The 15,957-nt window shown below is 35.7% G+C and overlaps 1 protein-coding gene across 1 annotated transcript in view; it reads right to left on the minus strand.

Moving 5' to 3' along the window:
• Window positions 1–15,957, minus strand: part of SPAG16 (sperm associated antigen 16) — a 1,240,018-nt gene that overhangs the window by 1,140,088 nt on the left and 83,973 nt on the right. Inside the window, exons 8-9 of the mRNA XM_007959961.2 lie at window positions 11,723–11,792; window positions 2,476–2,585 (exon numbers count right to left, since the gene is read on the minus strand). Coding sequence (XP_007958152.2) covers window positions 2,476–2,585; window positions 11,723–11,792 — 180 coding nt within the window. The remainder of the gene's footprint in view (window positions 1–2,475; window positions 2,586–11,722; window positions 11,793–15,957) is intronic.

Consider the following 15,957-nt stretch of genomic DNA (forward strand, 5'->3'; position numbering starts at 1 on the left):
ACCGCAGCTCACTCTGTCTCCTTTTTTGGTATTTTCATGCAAATTCTTCTGCTAGTTGGGGTTTAGTCCATTTCTATATCCTTCCCCTCAAGGCTCAGGGGTCCAGATTATCTTCTGTGTCTGTGTTAATTGGTTTCCCTTTTCTTTGTTGAAGAGGGTCTGTGCAGTCTTTCTGCCTAGTCCACCATCTTACCAGAACTCCCTGTTTCATAATATTTTAAAGAGATATTTTGCAGCAGATTTGTAGAATGCATTACGTTGATTTATTTCCTGGCAGCATTTCCATGGGCACTGATTGTTGACCCACGTAAAATGAAATCCTTGACAACTTCAGTGTTTTTCTGTTTATCATGGTGTTTCTTACTGGCCCAGTTGTAGACTATGTAGCACATGTTTAATATTATCAACCCTGACAAGATGTATGATAATATAACTCAAATCTGTGAAGCATTCTTAGTGTCTATTTATTTCCAGAAAGGAGTCAATAGACACTGTCTAACATGCATAACAAGAAATAGATATAAAGTAGCTCTTTTTAAATTAAAGTAAGTATTAGAAAATTAAAAGGGAAAAATGAGTAAAAAAATAATCACTTTATTCTGCATTTTAACTATTTTTGTAACACCTGAATACTTCTATAATAATGTTGATATTATATTATATATTACAAAGTAATACCAAAAACAATGTACTATGCATAATATGTCCCATAAATAAATACATGTCCCATATTTTAGTAGACTTATAGTTACATAAAAATTTAACCTTGCATGATTAATATGAAATCTTAGAAACAATAAGTACTTAGCGAATTAATCAAAAAGTCATTTCTAATCATGACTTATTACCAGACAGAGTATGCCTGTGCTATTAAAAGATGAAAATGTTCTGATGACTATCACCATGATCCCACAAAATACTTAACTCTGATAGTCATCTACCTCAAATACAATAAATTCTTAACAGTGATAATAGAGAAGCAGTAAAATAGTAATTTGAAAAATGACGGAAAAGTTGATTATCAAAGCCTTAGTAAACTGAAGAGCATTTACTCTTCATTTTATTCAAATACGTTGTAACAGAGTCCAATGCATACCACAGAGGGAAAAAAAAATTTTTGTTGGTATTCGCTAAGTAAATGATTTATCATATTATTTTAATTCATAATCTATTTGTGGTAGTTAAGGCTGTTGTCAACTTAGATGGGCCTGGTTGAATGGCTGGGTAGCTGAACGTAGTTATTCTCCATGATGAGACTGGCAATCAGCTCCATGGTAGAATCTGCCACGAGCAGCGAAGTAGCTGCTTTAAGGATATGGTCTGTTTCCCTCATATAAGCAGAAGCTTTGGGATTGGTCTCTAGCCTTTTGGCACACTTGAACCTTGCATGTAGCCAAGTTGTTGTTCAACAGCCTGCCACCCCTGCCAATCTTGGGACTTCATCTGGACTTGAATTAGTGTCCTGTCATGTTGCTTGGTAACATTGGGACTATGCCTTTCTACTTGTCAACCTTAGGCTTGTCAGCCTGAGCAGCCAGCAGCTGTCTGAGTGAAGAAAGCCTCCAGCTTCAGTGGGCCAAGAGCAGGAGACAGAGCTGAAGTTCAAGGCTGAGGGGCTTTCACCCAGCCCTAGAGCCTGGCACTATGAACTCGGACTTAAAGCCTCCAAACTGTGAGAGAATAAACTCCTGTTTATTTTCTTATTCTTATTATGCCTGTTCCATTTACGGTATATTCCTGTCAGAGAGGCACTAGGTAACCAAAATTCTACTCTCTTATAGAATTCCTACTACTAAATATTTAATATTCCTACTACTAAAATTTTAAATAAATTGTAAATTTAAATAAATGTCACATATTTTGAAACTCTAAGGTAACAATTATAAGAAAATTCATACTTATCTAGACTTTTATGCAATTTTCATAACAAGAAAATAACACCTCACACATTTTATGCAATTTTCTCTCTTCTTCATTTTTATATATTTGTCTAACCAGATATTTTAACACTATTTTATTCAATCATTTCAGACAGTGTCTATCAGGTTATTGTAAAGCAAAGTCAGTCATCTATAAAAGTATCCTTAAATGGGAAATAATTCTATTCTACTTTTAAAGAAAACTAAGCAAAGTCTAAAGGTATACTATGAGAGAAGAGATGAAGTGAGAGTGACTTCTTTTGGGATAAAGATAAGTTTAGGCAGAAGTTCAGTAGGTCAGCAAAACATAGTCATGCCATGTAAGAGGCAAGAGTGATTCATTGAACTGCCTCTGCCAATAATAAGCATGTTTCTGAGTTAAGTAGTCAATTGTAACATTGGGGATGTCCACCTCCATCTATAACCTGAGAGAGCTATAATATATAACCTCTAAATCCCTTTTCCAGTAAAATAATAATACCACACGAGCACATGGATCTTTAGAGTTTCTGAGAGAGAAATCTAAACCAATGGAAAATAAAAATAAATTACATACCTTTGTATTGTCTTTCATCCTAGTTTTACATTTGTTTCGTTCCCTGGCTTCACGGAGACATTTCTGAGTAGGACCTTCTGATACATTTTCTCTTTCACAAATGTCACCCACTATAAAATAATGCAATTTATTCTTAATAATATATTTCTAATTCTTGTCTATAAAAAATAATTATAAATAAAAAAATAAGTAAACCAGTCACTTTGATAAATGTATTAAATAATACATTTATAATATTTATAATAGTAAAACCACACTAAAATACTTTCAGTGGGGTCTCAAAATTCAGTCCCCACAACACAAAGGATGGCATTACTACAAGATAAGTAAAGTGAAATGGTAAGTCAGTACAAAGAACAGGAACTAATCTCCAATTGTGTTATCACCAAACTCCAGTTATCATCAAGTTTCAATGTTTATAAATGAAATTGAAGACCAAAGGAGGGAATGGTAAGGGATGACACAATTTTCTAAGTGGAAACAGATAACAGTAACAGATTTTTTAGAAAGAAATGATTGCATTAATAAAATGTTATTATTCTCTATGCCTCTTGTTAAGAAGAACAGGAAAGAGAAACACTTTGTAACATTCAATAAAGATGTAACATTAGTCCTCCACCTCTCCTCTAACATATACCACTGTTCTAGGGAAATATCTGAATTAAAAAAAAAAAAAAACTTATTAGATGCAAAAAAGACAAGGAGGCCACATCTTCCAACCTCCTCTAACCCTAGAAGAGGAAGACAGAATTACCAGCAGTAACCCAAGGCCTATTTCTACAAGGCCAGACATACTGCCTCCCTCTAACCCTTTCTCCAACCATTCCTCCCAAAGCACCACCACTTCTCTCCTGGGTTCAATAATTCACTGCAGTGGCCACACAGAGCTCACAGACTATGGGGTTTATTAGGGAAGCACCAGGTTACAATTCGAGTTCAGGAAAATTGCTCAGTCTCTCTCCCAGCCCACCGTCTCTCAGCCAAGTCTCTCACAGTCTCTCCCCCAGCAGTGCAAGTCCCTCGGTGTCTTACTCAGCAGCACGTGTCTCTTTCAGGAGCACGTGTCTCTTTCGGCAGCACGTCTTCCTCAACCAGCAGTCAGAGAGAGAGTTCTGCCTCTAGGAGACCTCCTTTTGAGCTTGGCAGAGTGGCCAAATCAACCAATCATAACAACAGAATTCTAAGCACCTGAGAGTGAGCCTCCCATAACACTGGTTGTGCCATGCCCAACAGAAATAACCCAGGTGGATAACATTTACAATCAGGAGCTCCTCAGTTGTCATTCCACCACTGAATTTACAATGACTTATGGCTAGAAAAGCCATACTATATAATTTACTACACTGCATTAGAGAAGTCTTTCTTTTTCACATATTTCCAAATATGCATTCCATGTACATAAATATTTGTTGCTCTTGTTGTATGCCGTTGAGTTGATTCCAATTGATGGTAACCCTATAGGAGAGAGAATTGTTCAATAGGGTTTTCAAGGCTATAATCTCTACAGAAGCAGACTAGGTCTTTTGTCCTGAGGAGCCACTTGTAGATTCAAAGAGTTTATCTTTTGGTTAGCTGCCAAACTCTTAACCATTGCACCACTGCAGCTTCTTACATAAATATTTGTGTTGTTGTTGTTATGTGCTGTCGAGTCAGACCCAACTCATAGCGACCTCTCCTTGGGTTTCCAAGGCAGTATCACTATGGAAGTAGATTGACTCATCTTCCTTCCGAGGAGTGGCTGGTGGGTTTGATCCGCTAGCCTTCTGGTTAGCGATCAAATGCCTTATGCACTACACTACCGGTAGGCATAATTTTCCCTACTGTTAAGAAAAAAAAAAAAAAAAAGTTGATTTGAAATAACTGATATGGTTATAACCATGAAAAAACATAAAGAAAAGAAGAAACTCAATGTTATAAATTTAACACTTTATTGATAATAAAGAAATGATGGTAAACACAACAATTCTGGATGATTTCAATGTCAAGGCTAAATTAAGGAATTTTAAGGTTACAAATGCGAGGGAGGTCATGGTTAGCATTCAGTTAACTTCCTGATTTGGATTTTCATTCCTTTTTCCTATTTATTACCAGCTCGAGGGAGTCCTTGGGTGGCACAAACAGTTGAGTGTTTGGCTACTAACCAAACAACTGGCGGTTCAAATCCACCCAGAGGCACCTTGGAAGAAAGGTATGGTGATCTGCTTCCAAAAATCCCAACCCCTTGACAATCTCATAGAGCACAGAACTGCTCCAGAGCCTGCGGGGTCACTGCGAGTCAGAAACCACCTGATGACAGTGCTCACCGGCTCTAGACAGAGGGTAATAGCCTCACAATTGGGACAAGGCCTAAAATTAAGGTTCACTATCATATGCTTCCTTGTCACCTGGTTGAAACTGAGAGTGCCTTGAATGATCTTCCCACAAGTTCCTCTCCCAATTATGCTCCTGCAAATAAAGTTTCCTAGTCAAGCTTTCTTGCCAAATGAACCAGGAATGCAGTTCCTGAGTAGCAGGTGTCATTTCCCTGCTACCTACAAAATTATTCAAGCAAGCCAATTACACCTTCCTGCAGGGACATAAGGCACTCTACCCTCCTGGTACTACAAAGCAACCATCCCACAGCTCTGGTTTTTCACTCTGCTCCTGAATCCAAAATCTGCATGCTCTTGTGTGATGTGTGGTATCCTCCTCCCCTGGATTTTTAGTACATGTGATTAATCAATTGCTGGCAGTGTCATCTGTCCAATGTTAGGTGTTACATTTTAAGCCACTCCCACACACTGAGGTGGGAATCTCTTACCAATGGAGTGAATGGGAACTGACTGAAACAATAATCCCCACAATAACATGAGAATAGAATGTTGCATAACCCAGTACTACCATCAAACTACTTGAGAGACTATGAGCATTTAGATCTTCAGACTGCCTGTCATCCCTTAATAGTGTTACAAGCTAGAGCCTCACAGCATCTGAGAAGTCAATCACACTCACTCACTGCCATTGAGTTGGATCAGACTCATAGCAACCCCTCCTTGGGTTTCTGAGGCAGTATCACTAGGGAAGTAGATTACCCAACCTTCCTTCCGAGGAGTGCCTGGTGGGTTTGAACCTCCAGCCTTCTGGTTAGCAGTCAAATGCCTTAGGTTTTATGCTACCAGAGCTCCTGAGAAGTCAATGTGTGAGAGAAAGGCAGGACTTACAACTGAGTGAGATTAAGACAAAATTTTCAGTTGGAAATCTCTTCAAGTGTTTTCTACTTTAAAGATCAAGGGTGCCAACATAATAATGACAATAATTAAAAATAATAACAATTGTCATTCACAATTCATTGTTTTTTGTTTTTTACTATAAAACAACCACTTCTCTAAATACTTTAGATTTCATGTAAATCTTTTAACTTCGTGAAGATCCTCTTTTATTCCCTTTATAAATGAGGGAGACAATTTGTCACCTGTCCCTGTGAGCAAATGGCTAATGTGCTCAGCTGCAAACCAAAGGCTAGAAGTTCCAGTCCACCCAAAGACCCCTAGGAATAATGGCCTGGCAATTAACTTTCAAAACATCAGCCACTGAAAACTCTATGGAGCACAGTTCTATTCGGACACACATAGGGTTGCCATAAGTCTGAGTTAACGTGACAGCAATTATTTGTTTTGTTTTTGCTTTTGGTTTTAATACTCCCTGGGAATAAAGGAGGCAGCATTAAGAAGAGAAAGCCAACACTTCAGCAGGTATTTCCAGAAATGTGAGCAGATTTCAGGTGGCACACGGAGGACTAGTAAGCAACATTGTGTAAAGGCTGTGAGCTAGAGAATAAGAAGCAAGACACAAACAAAAATGATCAGAATAATAAATAAATGTGGAGAATCCATAAGGGCTTGGTTTATTTACATATGCAGTTGCTCCATAAACAAAATGAATAAGGAAGAAAAAGTTATAGAAGTGTATACCTTAATAAAATTCTAAGAAAATATTCAACACCTGAAACTAAGGCATGAGATTTAACACTGCTGAATCTCCGTGGTACTGGAAAGAAATAATGCTCCCAAATTATGTTTTCAATGAAGCAAGAATCAACTTGACTTCCACTCTCCATGAAACACACTTCACTTTTACTCACAAAAAGATTTATGAAACAGGGTCTTACTTGATTCGACAAAAGAAATAGCATCTGTGACTTGTTCATGGATCTTAAGAGTATATAATATCAAAATTCCACATAGTACTTCTTAATGTTTAGTAACATCCAAGTAAATTCTGTATCTCCACCATGTTATTCTCATGTTTATCATCTAATGCTTACTAATGACTGAAAAATACTTAGAATATAATTACATTTATATAACTGTAGAAAAACATCTAAGGTTGAACTATGCATCTTTGATAAACTAAAAAGAAAAAGGAATGAAATGAAATGATTAACACAAAAATCAAAAGCATAATCATCTCTAGATTGGGCAAGAAAAAGGAAAGTATTTGAGAGGGGCATTTAGAGTGTTCCAAAGACTGTCAATATTTCTTATTTAAACATAGAAGCTCACTTTATTGTTCTTTAAACTACACATGGACACTGGTGGTGCTCTTTTTCTCTGTATGATTACATGTTTTTAAATTCAAAAAGTACTTTAGGATCCAATGTTTTGTATTATAATTTGGCTAATGTTATTTTTCTCTCTTAAGTTGTTCACCATAGAATTCATAGATAATGAACACTTACAAAGAATATAACACCCATAATTCTCCCTAAAATTATATAAGGATATTATTTGCATTGAAAACTTGTTTTGAGATTACTGAAATTCAAATTCCATTCTCATAAGCCAAAATTAATTTTCCAAGATATCAACATATCTTTCTAAACTACAACATATAGTCACATAAAATTGGGAAATCTTAACCCAATACTCAATTTGAAAAACACTAATTAATGAAACTATAAGCCTTAAGGAATGCTTCGCTCTACTATTCATGTCATGTACTTCCTCTATAAAGCTCTAAACTCAGCTTCTCCTTCATCAAATATTTCCAATTTTTAGCCATTCATTCTGAACTTACATTTCTCATAGCAACCCCTCCCTGGGTTTCCGAGGCGGTATCACTATGGAGGTAGTTTGCCCAACCTTCCTTCCAAAGAGCGGCTGGTGGGTTTGAAGCACCAGCCTTCTGGTTAGCAGGCGAGTGCCTTAGGCACTAGCCACCAGAGCTCCTCATCTAATACTAGAGTGCATGATTATAAGAAGCATAAAGTTATTCAAGACAGGATTTTAGGATCTGCAACAAAAAAAAACCTATTTCTTCATGTTAGATTGGACTTCATTCCTTTTCACTAAAAGACACTTCAAACTATCAGAGCAAATTTTAATCTTCAAAGTAACTTATAAATGCCAATTAAGAAAAGTTGCATTGTGTCCACTCATGGATTAGATTAGCTATCTGGAGGTAATTTCATAAAGAAGCTAGCTACAAACTTTGAGTTTGTTTTAGTGGAGATGTCAGTGGTAGTATATAAAATCATAAACTACTGGAGTTGAATTGAGAGCATTAGAGATGAACTTGTGTAAACACCATTCCAATGCACGAAGTACCTAAAATTTTAAAGCCTTCTTTTTATATTTATCATTTTTTAAAATGTTTAGTCATTTGGGGAGACAGAATTCCTAATATTATGATATGCAACAACAAATGCAACACACTGTTGTGGAGTCGGACCTGACTCATAGCGACCCCTCCTTGGTTTTCCGAGGCAGTATTATTACAGAAGTAGATTGCCCAACTTTCCTTCCAAGGGGTGGTATCATGCTATTTTACATCTATGTCTGATTGTATTCAAGTTAAAAGTTGTCTATATAAAATAAATTTTGCTGATGATAACAGAAATACATATTCCATATAAAAACTGCAATAAGGAAAAATATTGAAAATAATCTCCTCTCACAGAAAACAACCTTCCTATTTTCTTTTTTCTTTACATGTATTTAACAGACATGTTCTTAAACTATATAAATATTTTGTTTCTAAATATTATATTAACTTAATATTATATAATGATATATATTACACATGATTTTTAAAGAATTTGAAGTATTCTATGATCAACATATATCATGCTTTATCTAAACATTCACTTATGGTTAAAGACTGCTTCCATTGTTTTGATACTATAAACATGACTGCCATATACATCCTTGAATATAATCTCTTTAAGTATCACCAAATTTAACAGATACTTATTTAACATAAAATATTAGGAAATTATTGAATCAAAGATGATTTTAAAAATTCAAATATGAAATGATACATGCTTTAAGCCTTAATTAATAAGAAAGAACAGTGAGTAGACATCTACAAATAAAAAATTTACTCCTCTCACCTTTATTAATTTGCAATTTTACATTCGTATTTCTGTTTTAAAGTCTCCCATAATTATTTTTTCAATCAGTAAGAGATATAATTTATAACAAAATGCATGCATTTTAAATATATTGATGAGTTTGGACAAATGAAACTAATAAAATTATCATCAAAATAAAAAATACAACATTTCTACTACCCCTACTACCTCCCTAATGCCCCTTTCCAGTTATCCATTCCCCAAATGCACTCAAGTTTAGGCACACTCTGATTTCGAGCCTACAGATGTGCTCTGTCTCATTATCTGAATCACTCTTCTTCTCTATGTAATATGTGTTTTGCTACTGTCAAGTTTTCTCATTTAAATTTTGAACCATTTGGAGATGATGTAATGTCTTCATGTTTCTGGGCATTCTCTCTTTTGGGACTCCAATTACATGTATGCTAAATAGGAGTTTTCTGCAATCTTTTTCCCTTCCTTTAGAATAGATGATCTTTAATGGTCTCTCTCCAAATTCACTAATAATTCTGTCATCTCCAATCTCTTGTGACATATATCCAATAGCACTCTCATTTTAGTTATTGTATTTTTCAGTTTCAGAAATCTTTGTCATCTTCAGTTTCCATTTCTCTGAAGAGATTTTCTGTTTTCTTATTAATGCCATAACTTTTTATGTCCTTGAAGAGATTCAAAATAATTGTTTTATAGTATTATCTAATAAATCCAACATCTAGGAAATCTCAGGATATGTTTCCAATTATTATCTTGACATGTCTTCCTGTTTTCATACATGTTTAGGAATTATTAATTATACACTGGACAGTGTGGGCGATAGATTGTAAAGAGTCTGGACTACTGTCTTCCTCTGAAAGGTGTTGATTTTTCTCCTAGTAGGCAATTCAAATTTTAGACGATCACCTTGAAAAGCTAGGCTTACCTTTAAGTTTTCTGAGAGTGGATAAACAGAAAGCCCTAAATGTTTTCCAAGACCCTCTAGTTTGGCAGAACTCAAACTGTAAATGCTGTCTCCCCTAGCAATCCTGTGTAAGCTATGTTTTCCACTTGTATAGGGTGAGTATTTTCTATTGTACATCTCTCATAATTTGGTCATGTTGTCAGAAGGGACCAATCCCTGGACAGCAGTATCCTGCTTGGTAAAATAGAGGGTCAGCAAAAGAGGGGAGGATCCTCAACAAATGGATTGACACAGTGGCTGCAATGATGGGCTACAGCACAGCAATGACTGTAAGGATGGCTCAGACCAGGCAGCACTTCGTTCCATAGTATGCAGGGTTATTATGGGTCAAACCAAATCAGTGGCACCTAACAGCAAGACAGCAAGACAGGTACAAGAGGCTGAATGATAACATCTTGTGAACAAGGTATTTAAGAGGTTTCTCCCTCTAGGTATAGCCCTCTAGAATCTGCTAAAATCTTCGGCCCACGGAATCTTCTCCTTGGTAAGCCTCAGACAGTCTTCTCTCTGTGTAAATCCAGTGCAGCCATCAACTAAGGATTCATAATAAACTCCCTCACAAACATCGGGGTCACTCCTCATTGAAGATCCCTCCTTTCTGGTACAGTTCCCTAAAACTTCTAACTGCTTCAACAGCTCTGACTGTCATGCTATTCTTGGGCTCCATTTCCATGCAATTCAGTTGGAAAATTTCCCCAGGGATAGAGCCTGGTGATATGCTCCCATAAAGATTTCAGCCCAGGAAACCTATGGAGTTCTCCTATGTCATTACTATGACTTGGAATAGGCTTAATGTCACATAGCAACAACAATATACAACCATGGGATGAGTTCAGACAAACATTAGTAGTTAAATAACAACCACCAAAATAATTTGCCTTCTATGATGTGTGCTCCAATGACAGTGTTGTCCAATGATTAATTCTCTCTCCCTGTTCCTTTCTCTCCCTCTCTCTCTCTATATATATATACATACACACACACACACACACACACACACACACACACTCTCTTATATACATGAAGGGAGCTCTGGTGACGTAGTGCCTAAGGTATCTGATTGCTAATCAGAAGGCTGGTGGTTCAACCCACCAGCCATGCCTTGGAAGGAAGGTTGGGCAATCTACTTCCATAGCGATACTGCCTCAGAAACCCAAGGAGGGGTCACTATGAGTCAGAGCTGACTCCAAAGCAGTGAGTTTGGTTTAGTTGGGCTTATACATATTTATAGATAGATAGATAGATATGTACACACACACATATATAATAGATATATGCATATATATGCATATTTATATGATAGATAGATATATTCTATATTACCATGATACATTTGTCACTAATAATGAACCAATACTGATACACTATTATTTGAGTCAGAGATGACTCAAATGGCACATAACGACAACAACATTATTTAACTAAATTACTTATTATATATATTTTAAAAAATAAAAAACTTCACTGCCATCAAAGACAATTCTGATTCACAGAGACCCCCATTGGGTTTCTGAGTCTGTTAAATCTTTATAGAAGTATATTGCCTCATCTTCCTTCTGCAAAGAGGCTGGTGGGTTTGAACTGTCAACCTTCTGGTTAACAGTCAAATGCCTTAGGCACTGTGCCACCTTATATACATACGTGTGTGTGCATTAGCATGTGCGTGCACGTGCACATAGCCAATTTTTGCCATTCTCTATGGAAAAACTCTCATCTGGTACCATGTATTCCATCATGGCCAGAAGCAGAAACTCTCCCATTATTGTTGATTAACAATTTTCTCCAAAATTAATCTACATAGTGTCATATATTTATCTTAATGTTTTCATTAAATATTGATTTGTGAAAAAGCTACTGTACCATTTATTCATTTTTAAATATCCTTAGACTATTAGAGTTTCATCACATTTTACTTTTACCTCTAATTTCAGGAACAATGTAAGTACACCCCTTTTTCAAGGATTGCAAAGTTTCTTCAAGTCCAGATATCTAAATAACAAAATATAGACATATGAATTTAGTTATTAAATGACTAAAAAAAGGTTGAATAAAATGCAATGATAAATGTTGTAAAATATCAAAAATATTAATCTCTCTTGTATTAATTCTTATATTTTTTTAATTTCAAATATAGATTTTAATAAAAGGAAAACATAAGTTTTCAATTCAATTTATGAGCAATTATTACACATCTATTATGGATATGCATTTAAAATTTTTATTTCACAACATAGGTTCCTGAATCAAAATTGTACATTTTGTCCATGCAAAAGGGTTCATCTTTGTTGTCTATACCTCTCATGTACTTCTCTATGTCTTCCTCTTCCTCAATGCCATCGTGTTGATCACTTAGATGGGTGGACCAGCTGAACTATCAAGTATTTCCAGGCAGTGTGCCCATGAACATGTATGGGGTTAGCAGACAATGTTTCTACATGCATATTTGTATGAGCTGTAAGAATGTCTAGGTGTATAGTAGAGCTGATAAGAGGCAAGGTTGTAGTGGCTTCTTGGCCACAGCCAGCTACCCGGAGGGAGCGAGTAGTTGGACCTGTGGGCTTGGGACCATAGTCACAGGGGTCATCAAGCTCAACTGGCATACCATATTACACAAAACCATTGTTCTACATCTTACTTTGATGAGTAGTGACTGGGAGCTTAAAAGCATGCAAGCAGCCATCTAGACGCAACAATGGGTCTTTCCTCATCTAGAACAAAGAAGAATGAAGAACACCAAAGATGCATGGAAACAATTAGTCCAAGGGACTGGTAGACCTCATGATCCTCAGTCTATAAGACCGTAAGACCAGAAGAATTAGATGATGCTTGGCTACCACTGTCAACCACTCAGGGGGATCGGTGCAGGAGATCCTAGAGAGAGTGGGAGAACAATGTAGAACAAAACTCAAAATCATAAAAAAAAAAAGGGGGGGGGCTAGGTTTGCTGGTCTGACAGAGCCTGGTGAGACTCCTGAGAATATGGCCCCCAGCCACCCTTCAGGCCTGGAATTGAAGTCACTCCTGTGGCTTCCAGGCATATAATAGGCATATGGGGTGAACAATTACATCAGGTAGATACACTCCTTGGAGTGATCAATCATGGGAGAACAGAAGGGCAGTGTTTGCACAGGGAAACAACTCAGGGGGCAGGAGTGCATGGGAGGGAAGGACACAGGGAAGAGGTAACTATGGGGAGGAAGTGGGAAGAGAGCTGTTACACTGTGAGGAATTGCAGTCAATGTCATGAGACAAAATGTGTATGAACTGCTGTATCGAAAATGAATTTCACCCAAATCACAATACATTTTTTTAATTGCACATTTTGAATAATTATTCAGGATTCTACTTTGAGACCAGATTCTCCTCTGTTCATATTACTTCACAACTTAGTTTATCTTTATATTTGTAAAATAAAAAGGAAATGTTTTTTGGGAAGTAAAATATGAAAAAGCTATTGTTATTCCTAAAGCTTGTAGCCCATTTTTGCCACCCACAGGAGCTCCCTGTTTTATTAAACATGCTTTATAATTAAGAACAGTTGTTATGGGTAACATAATATTTACCTCTACTTCCTGTGCAATAGACTTAAATTCAACTTTAAGAAAGTCATCTCAGTCCTCAGTGTATATAATTATAGCAACACAAAATACCATCTGTTTAATTATATACAAACACCCACACTTTTACCTATTATTATTAAGTAAAAACATTTATTTATTAATGGAAAAGAACAGATAATAAATTACAATCTATAGTTTAGTGCTCATGAAATGCCTAGGGAGAAAAAAATGACAGATTTTTAACTATTCTTGGAGGCCAAATGTATTACAAATTTTTTAATTATACTGCTTATTTAGAATACTTAAAGATTTACAGAAAATTAGCAAGTATAGTAGAGAGTCCTGTATATTCCATACTCTTTGTCCCCTATGGTTAATATCTTATCAGTAATAAATCAATATTTATACATTTTTATTTACTAAAGTCCAGAATTTATTCATTTTCCCTAACATTCTTTTTCTGTTTCAGAATCCCATCCAGGATACAACTTTTCATTTAGGCATCATGTCTCCTTAGCCTCATAGATTGGAGTAGTTTCTCACACTTTGTCTTTTATGAACTTGACAATTTTGAGGGGTACTGATAGGGCAGTATTTTGCGGAATATCTTTCTATTTGTTTTGTCAGACATTTTTCTCATGGTCTGATTCCATTTACTGGGAGAAATACCATAGAGAAGTGCCATGATTATCCCATCACAGCAAGACTATGTGCTCCTGCATAACTTACCACTAATGCTGTTAACCTTGAACATATGACTGAGATAGTGCTTGCCGTATTTCTCTACCATAAGATTAATCCATCCCACCATTCAACTTGTTTCACTATACTTTTGCAAACAAGTCATTAAGAACTTCCAGCACTTAAGGGATAGAGTGTTAAACTCCAACTCCTTGAAGGAAGTATATCCACATAAATTATTTGGAATTCTTCTGCACAGAGATTTGTCTCTTCTCCCCTATTTATTTATTCAGACATTTGTTAGTATAATTATGGATATTTATTTTATACTCTGAATTATAATCCAGTATTACACTATGTAGGAGCTCTGGTGGCATAGTGCCTAAGGCATTCGACAGCTAACCAGAGGCTATTACACTATTTATTTTCTTGCTCAAATTATTCCATCTTTGACCACTGGGAGCTCTTTCTGGTTGGTTCTTGTAATGAGGAGTCTGACTCTATTTTTTTACGTTTGATGGCAAACAGTTTTTAAGCCTCACCCCTCTTTCTTCCCTTTGTGTCCCAAGTCTCAGCAAGATGGTCAAAAAATCTGAGTGCTCCCTCCTTTGGTAATAGTGGGATAGGTGAAAAACGCAAGCCTCTCACTCTGGCCCAACTCTTAAGCACAGTAAAAACACTGAACCAGTCTCCTCTCTTTGTTCTGTCAAGCCATTTGGGCATGTTTGGGAGGCTAGCCATACTCTCTGCAGCTGTATGAGTAATAAACCTTGTCATACCCTCTTGGTGTATATATGGTATCATCATTTTCAACATTTGAGCCATATTTTGGATGTTGGTCTTCTCCTTCTGCATTTGGCTACATAATTTCTGTGTTCCTCAACATAATCCATTGTTTTGTTGGGTTTCTTGCCTTTGTCTTTTCTGCATTGTTTGTTTGTTATGGTATTTATTTGTCTGTATATTTTTATGAGCATTTCCTCACTTTCTGGCACAAGATGTTCCAGGCTCCTCTTACATATTCCCCACACCACCCCCAGTATCAGCCACTTCTCCCAGGAGTCATGTTCCTTTTATGAGAGAATGGTATCAGAAACCAAGATCTGAACACTGCATCTGCTAGCTGCTATGGGGGTACCATTATTTCTAGTCCTTCTCAATGCACAGAGCTAAAAAATATACTGTATGTCTGTATACTAATTAATTACATTTAAATTATTTTTGGATCATGAGGCTCAAATTTAAGATTATTAGACAGTACTTTAAATAATTTTGCAAAATTGAAAACAAAATAATAGGTGTTTCTATACACTGTAAATAATCTTGTAACAACTGTTCTCATGGTTTATTGTCAGATTAAATAATTTCAGATTTTTGTGATTTCATAGTATTATTTCACTCTTTTGTATAAAAACTAAAAAAAAAACTCACTTCCATTGAGTCAGATCCGACTAATAGCGACCCCTCCTTGGGTTTCCAAAGCGGTATCACTATGGAGTTTTTTTTTAAAAAAAAAACTAATAAGCATTTTTTTAAAAAAATCTAAATTCTAACTCTTTGCACAAAATATTAGGTTAATAATACCTAAAGAAAATCATAGTTAAATAAATATTCATTACAATAAAATTTTTAATGAAATGATGATTAGGAGTCAAGTTCTAAATATAAGATGCTTCTTAACTTATATCGTAAAAATTTTGGCTAGAAGTGAACCCTTAGAGTATAATAATGCTGAATTATATATTATAAAAATAAACATAAAATTTGATATCAGATCTCCCACTTTGAGTCAATTTTCACTCAGTAAGGGGAAATTTTATATATTTAATTTTTTTCACTTCATTAATGTTTTGAATAATTTCTTTCTATAGTTTCATGATATACCAATAGATTTAAGTTAAAAAGCTAATTAA

Source organism: Orycteropus afer, unplaced genomic scaffold (genome assembly GCF_000298275.1).
Source record: "Orycteropus afer afer isolate SDZICR_OR568_19922 unplaced genomic scaffold, OryAfe1.0 scaffold00002, whole genome shotgun sequence".
Classification (NCBI taxonomy): domain Eukaryota; kingdom Metazoa; phylum Chordata; class Mammalia; order Tubulidentata; family Orycteropodidae; genus Orycteropus; species Orycteropus afer.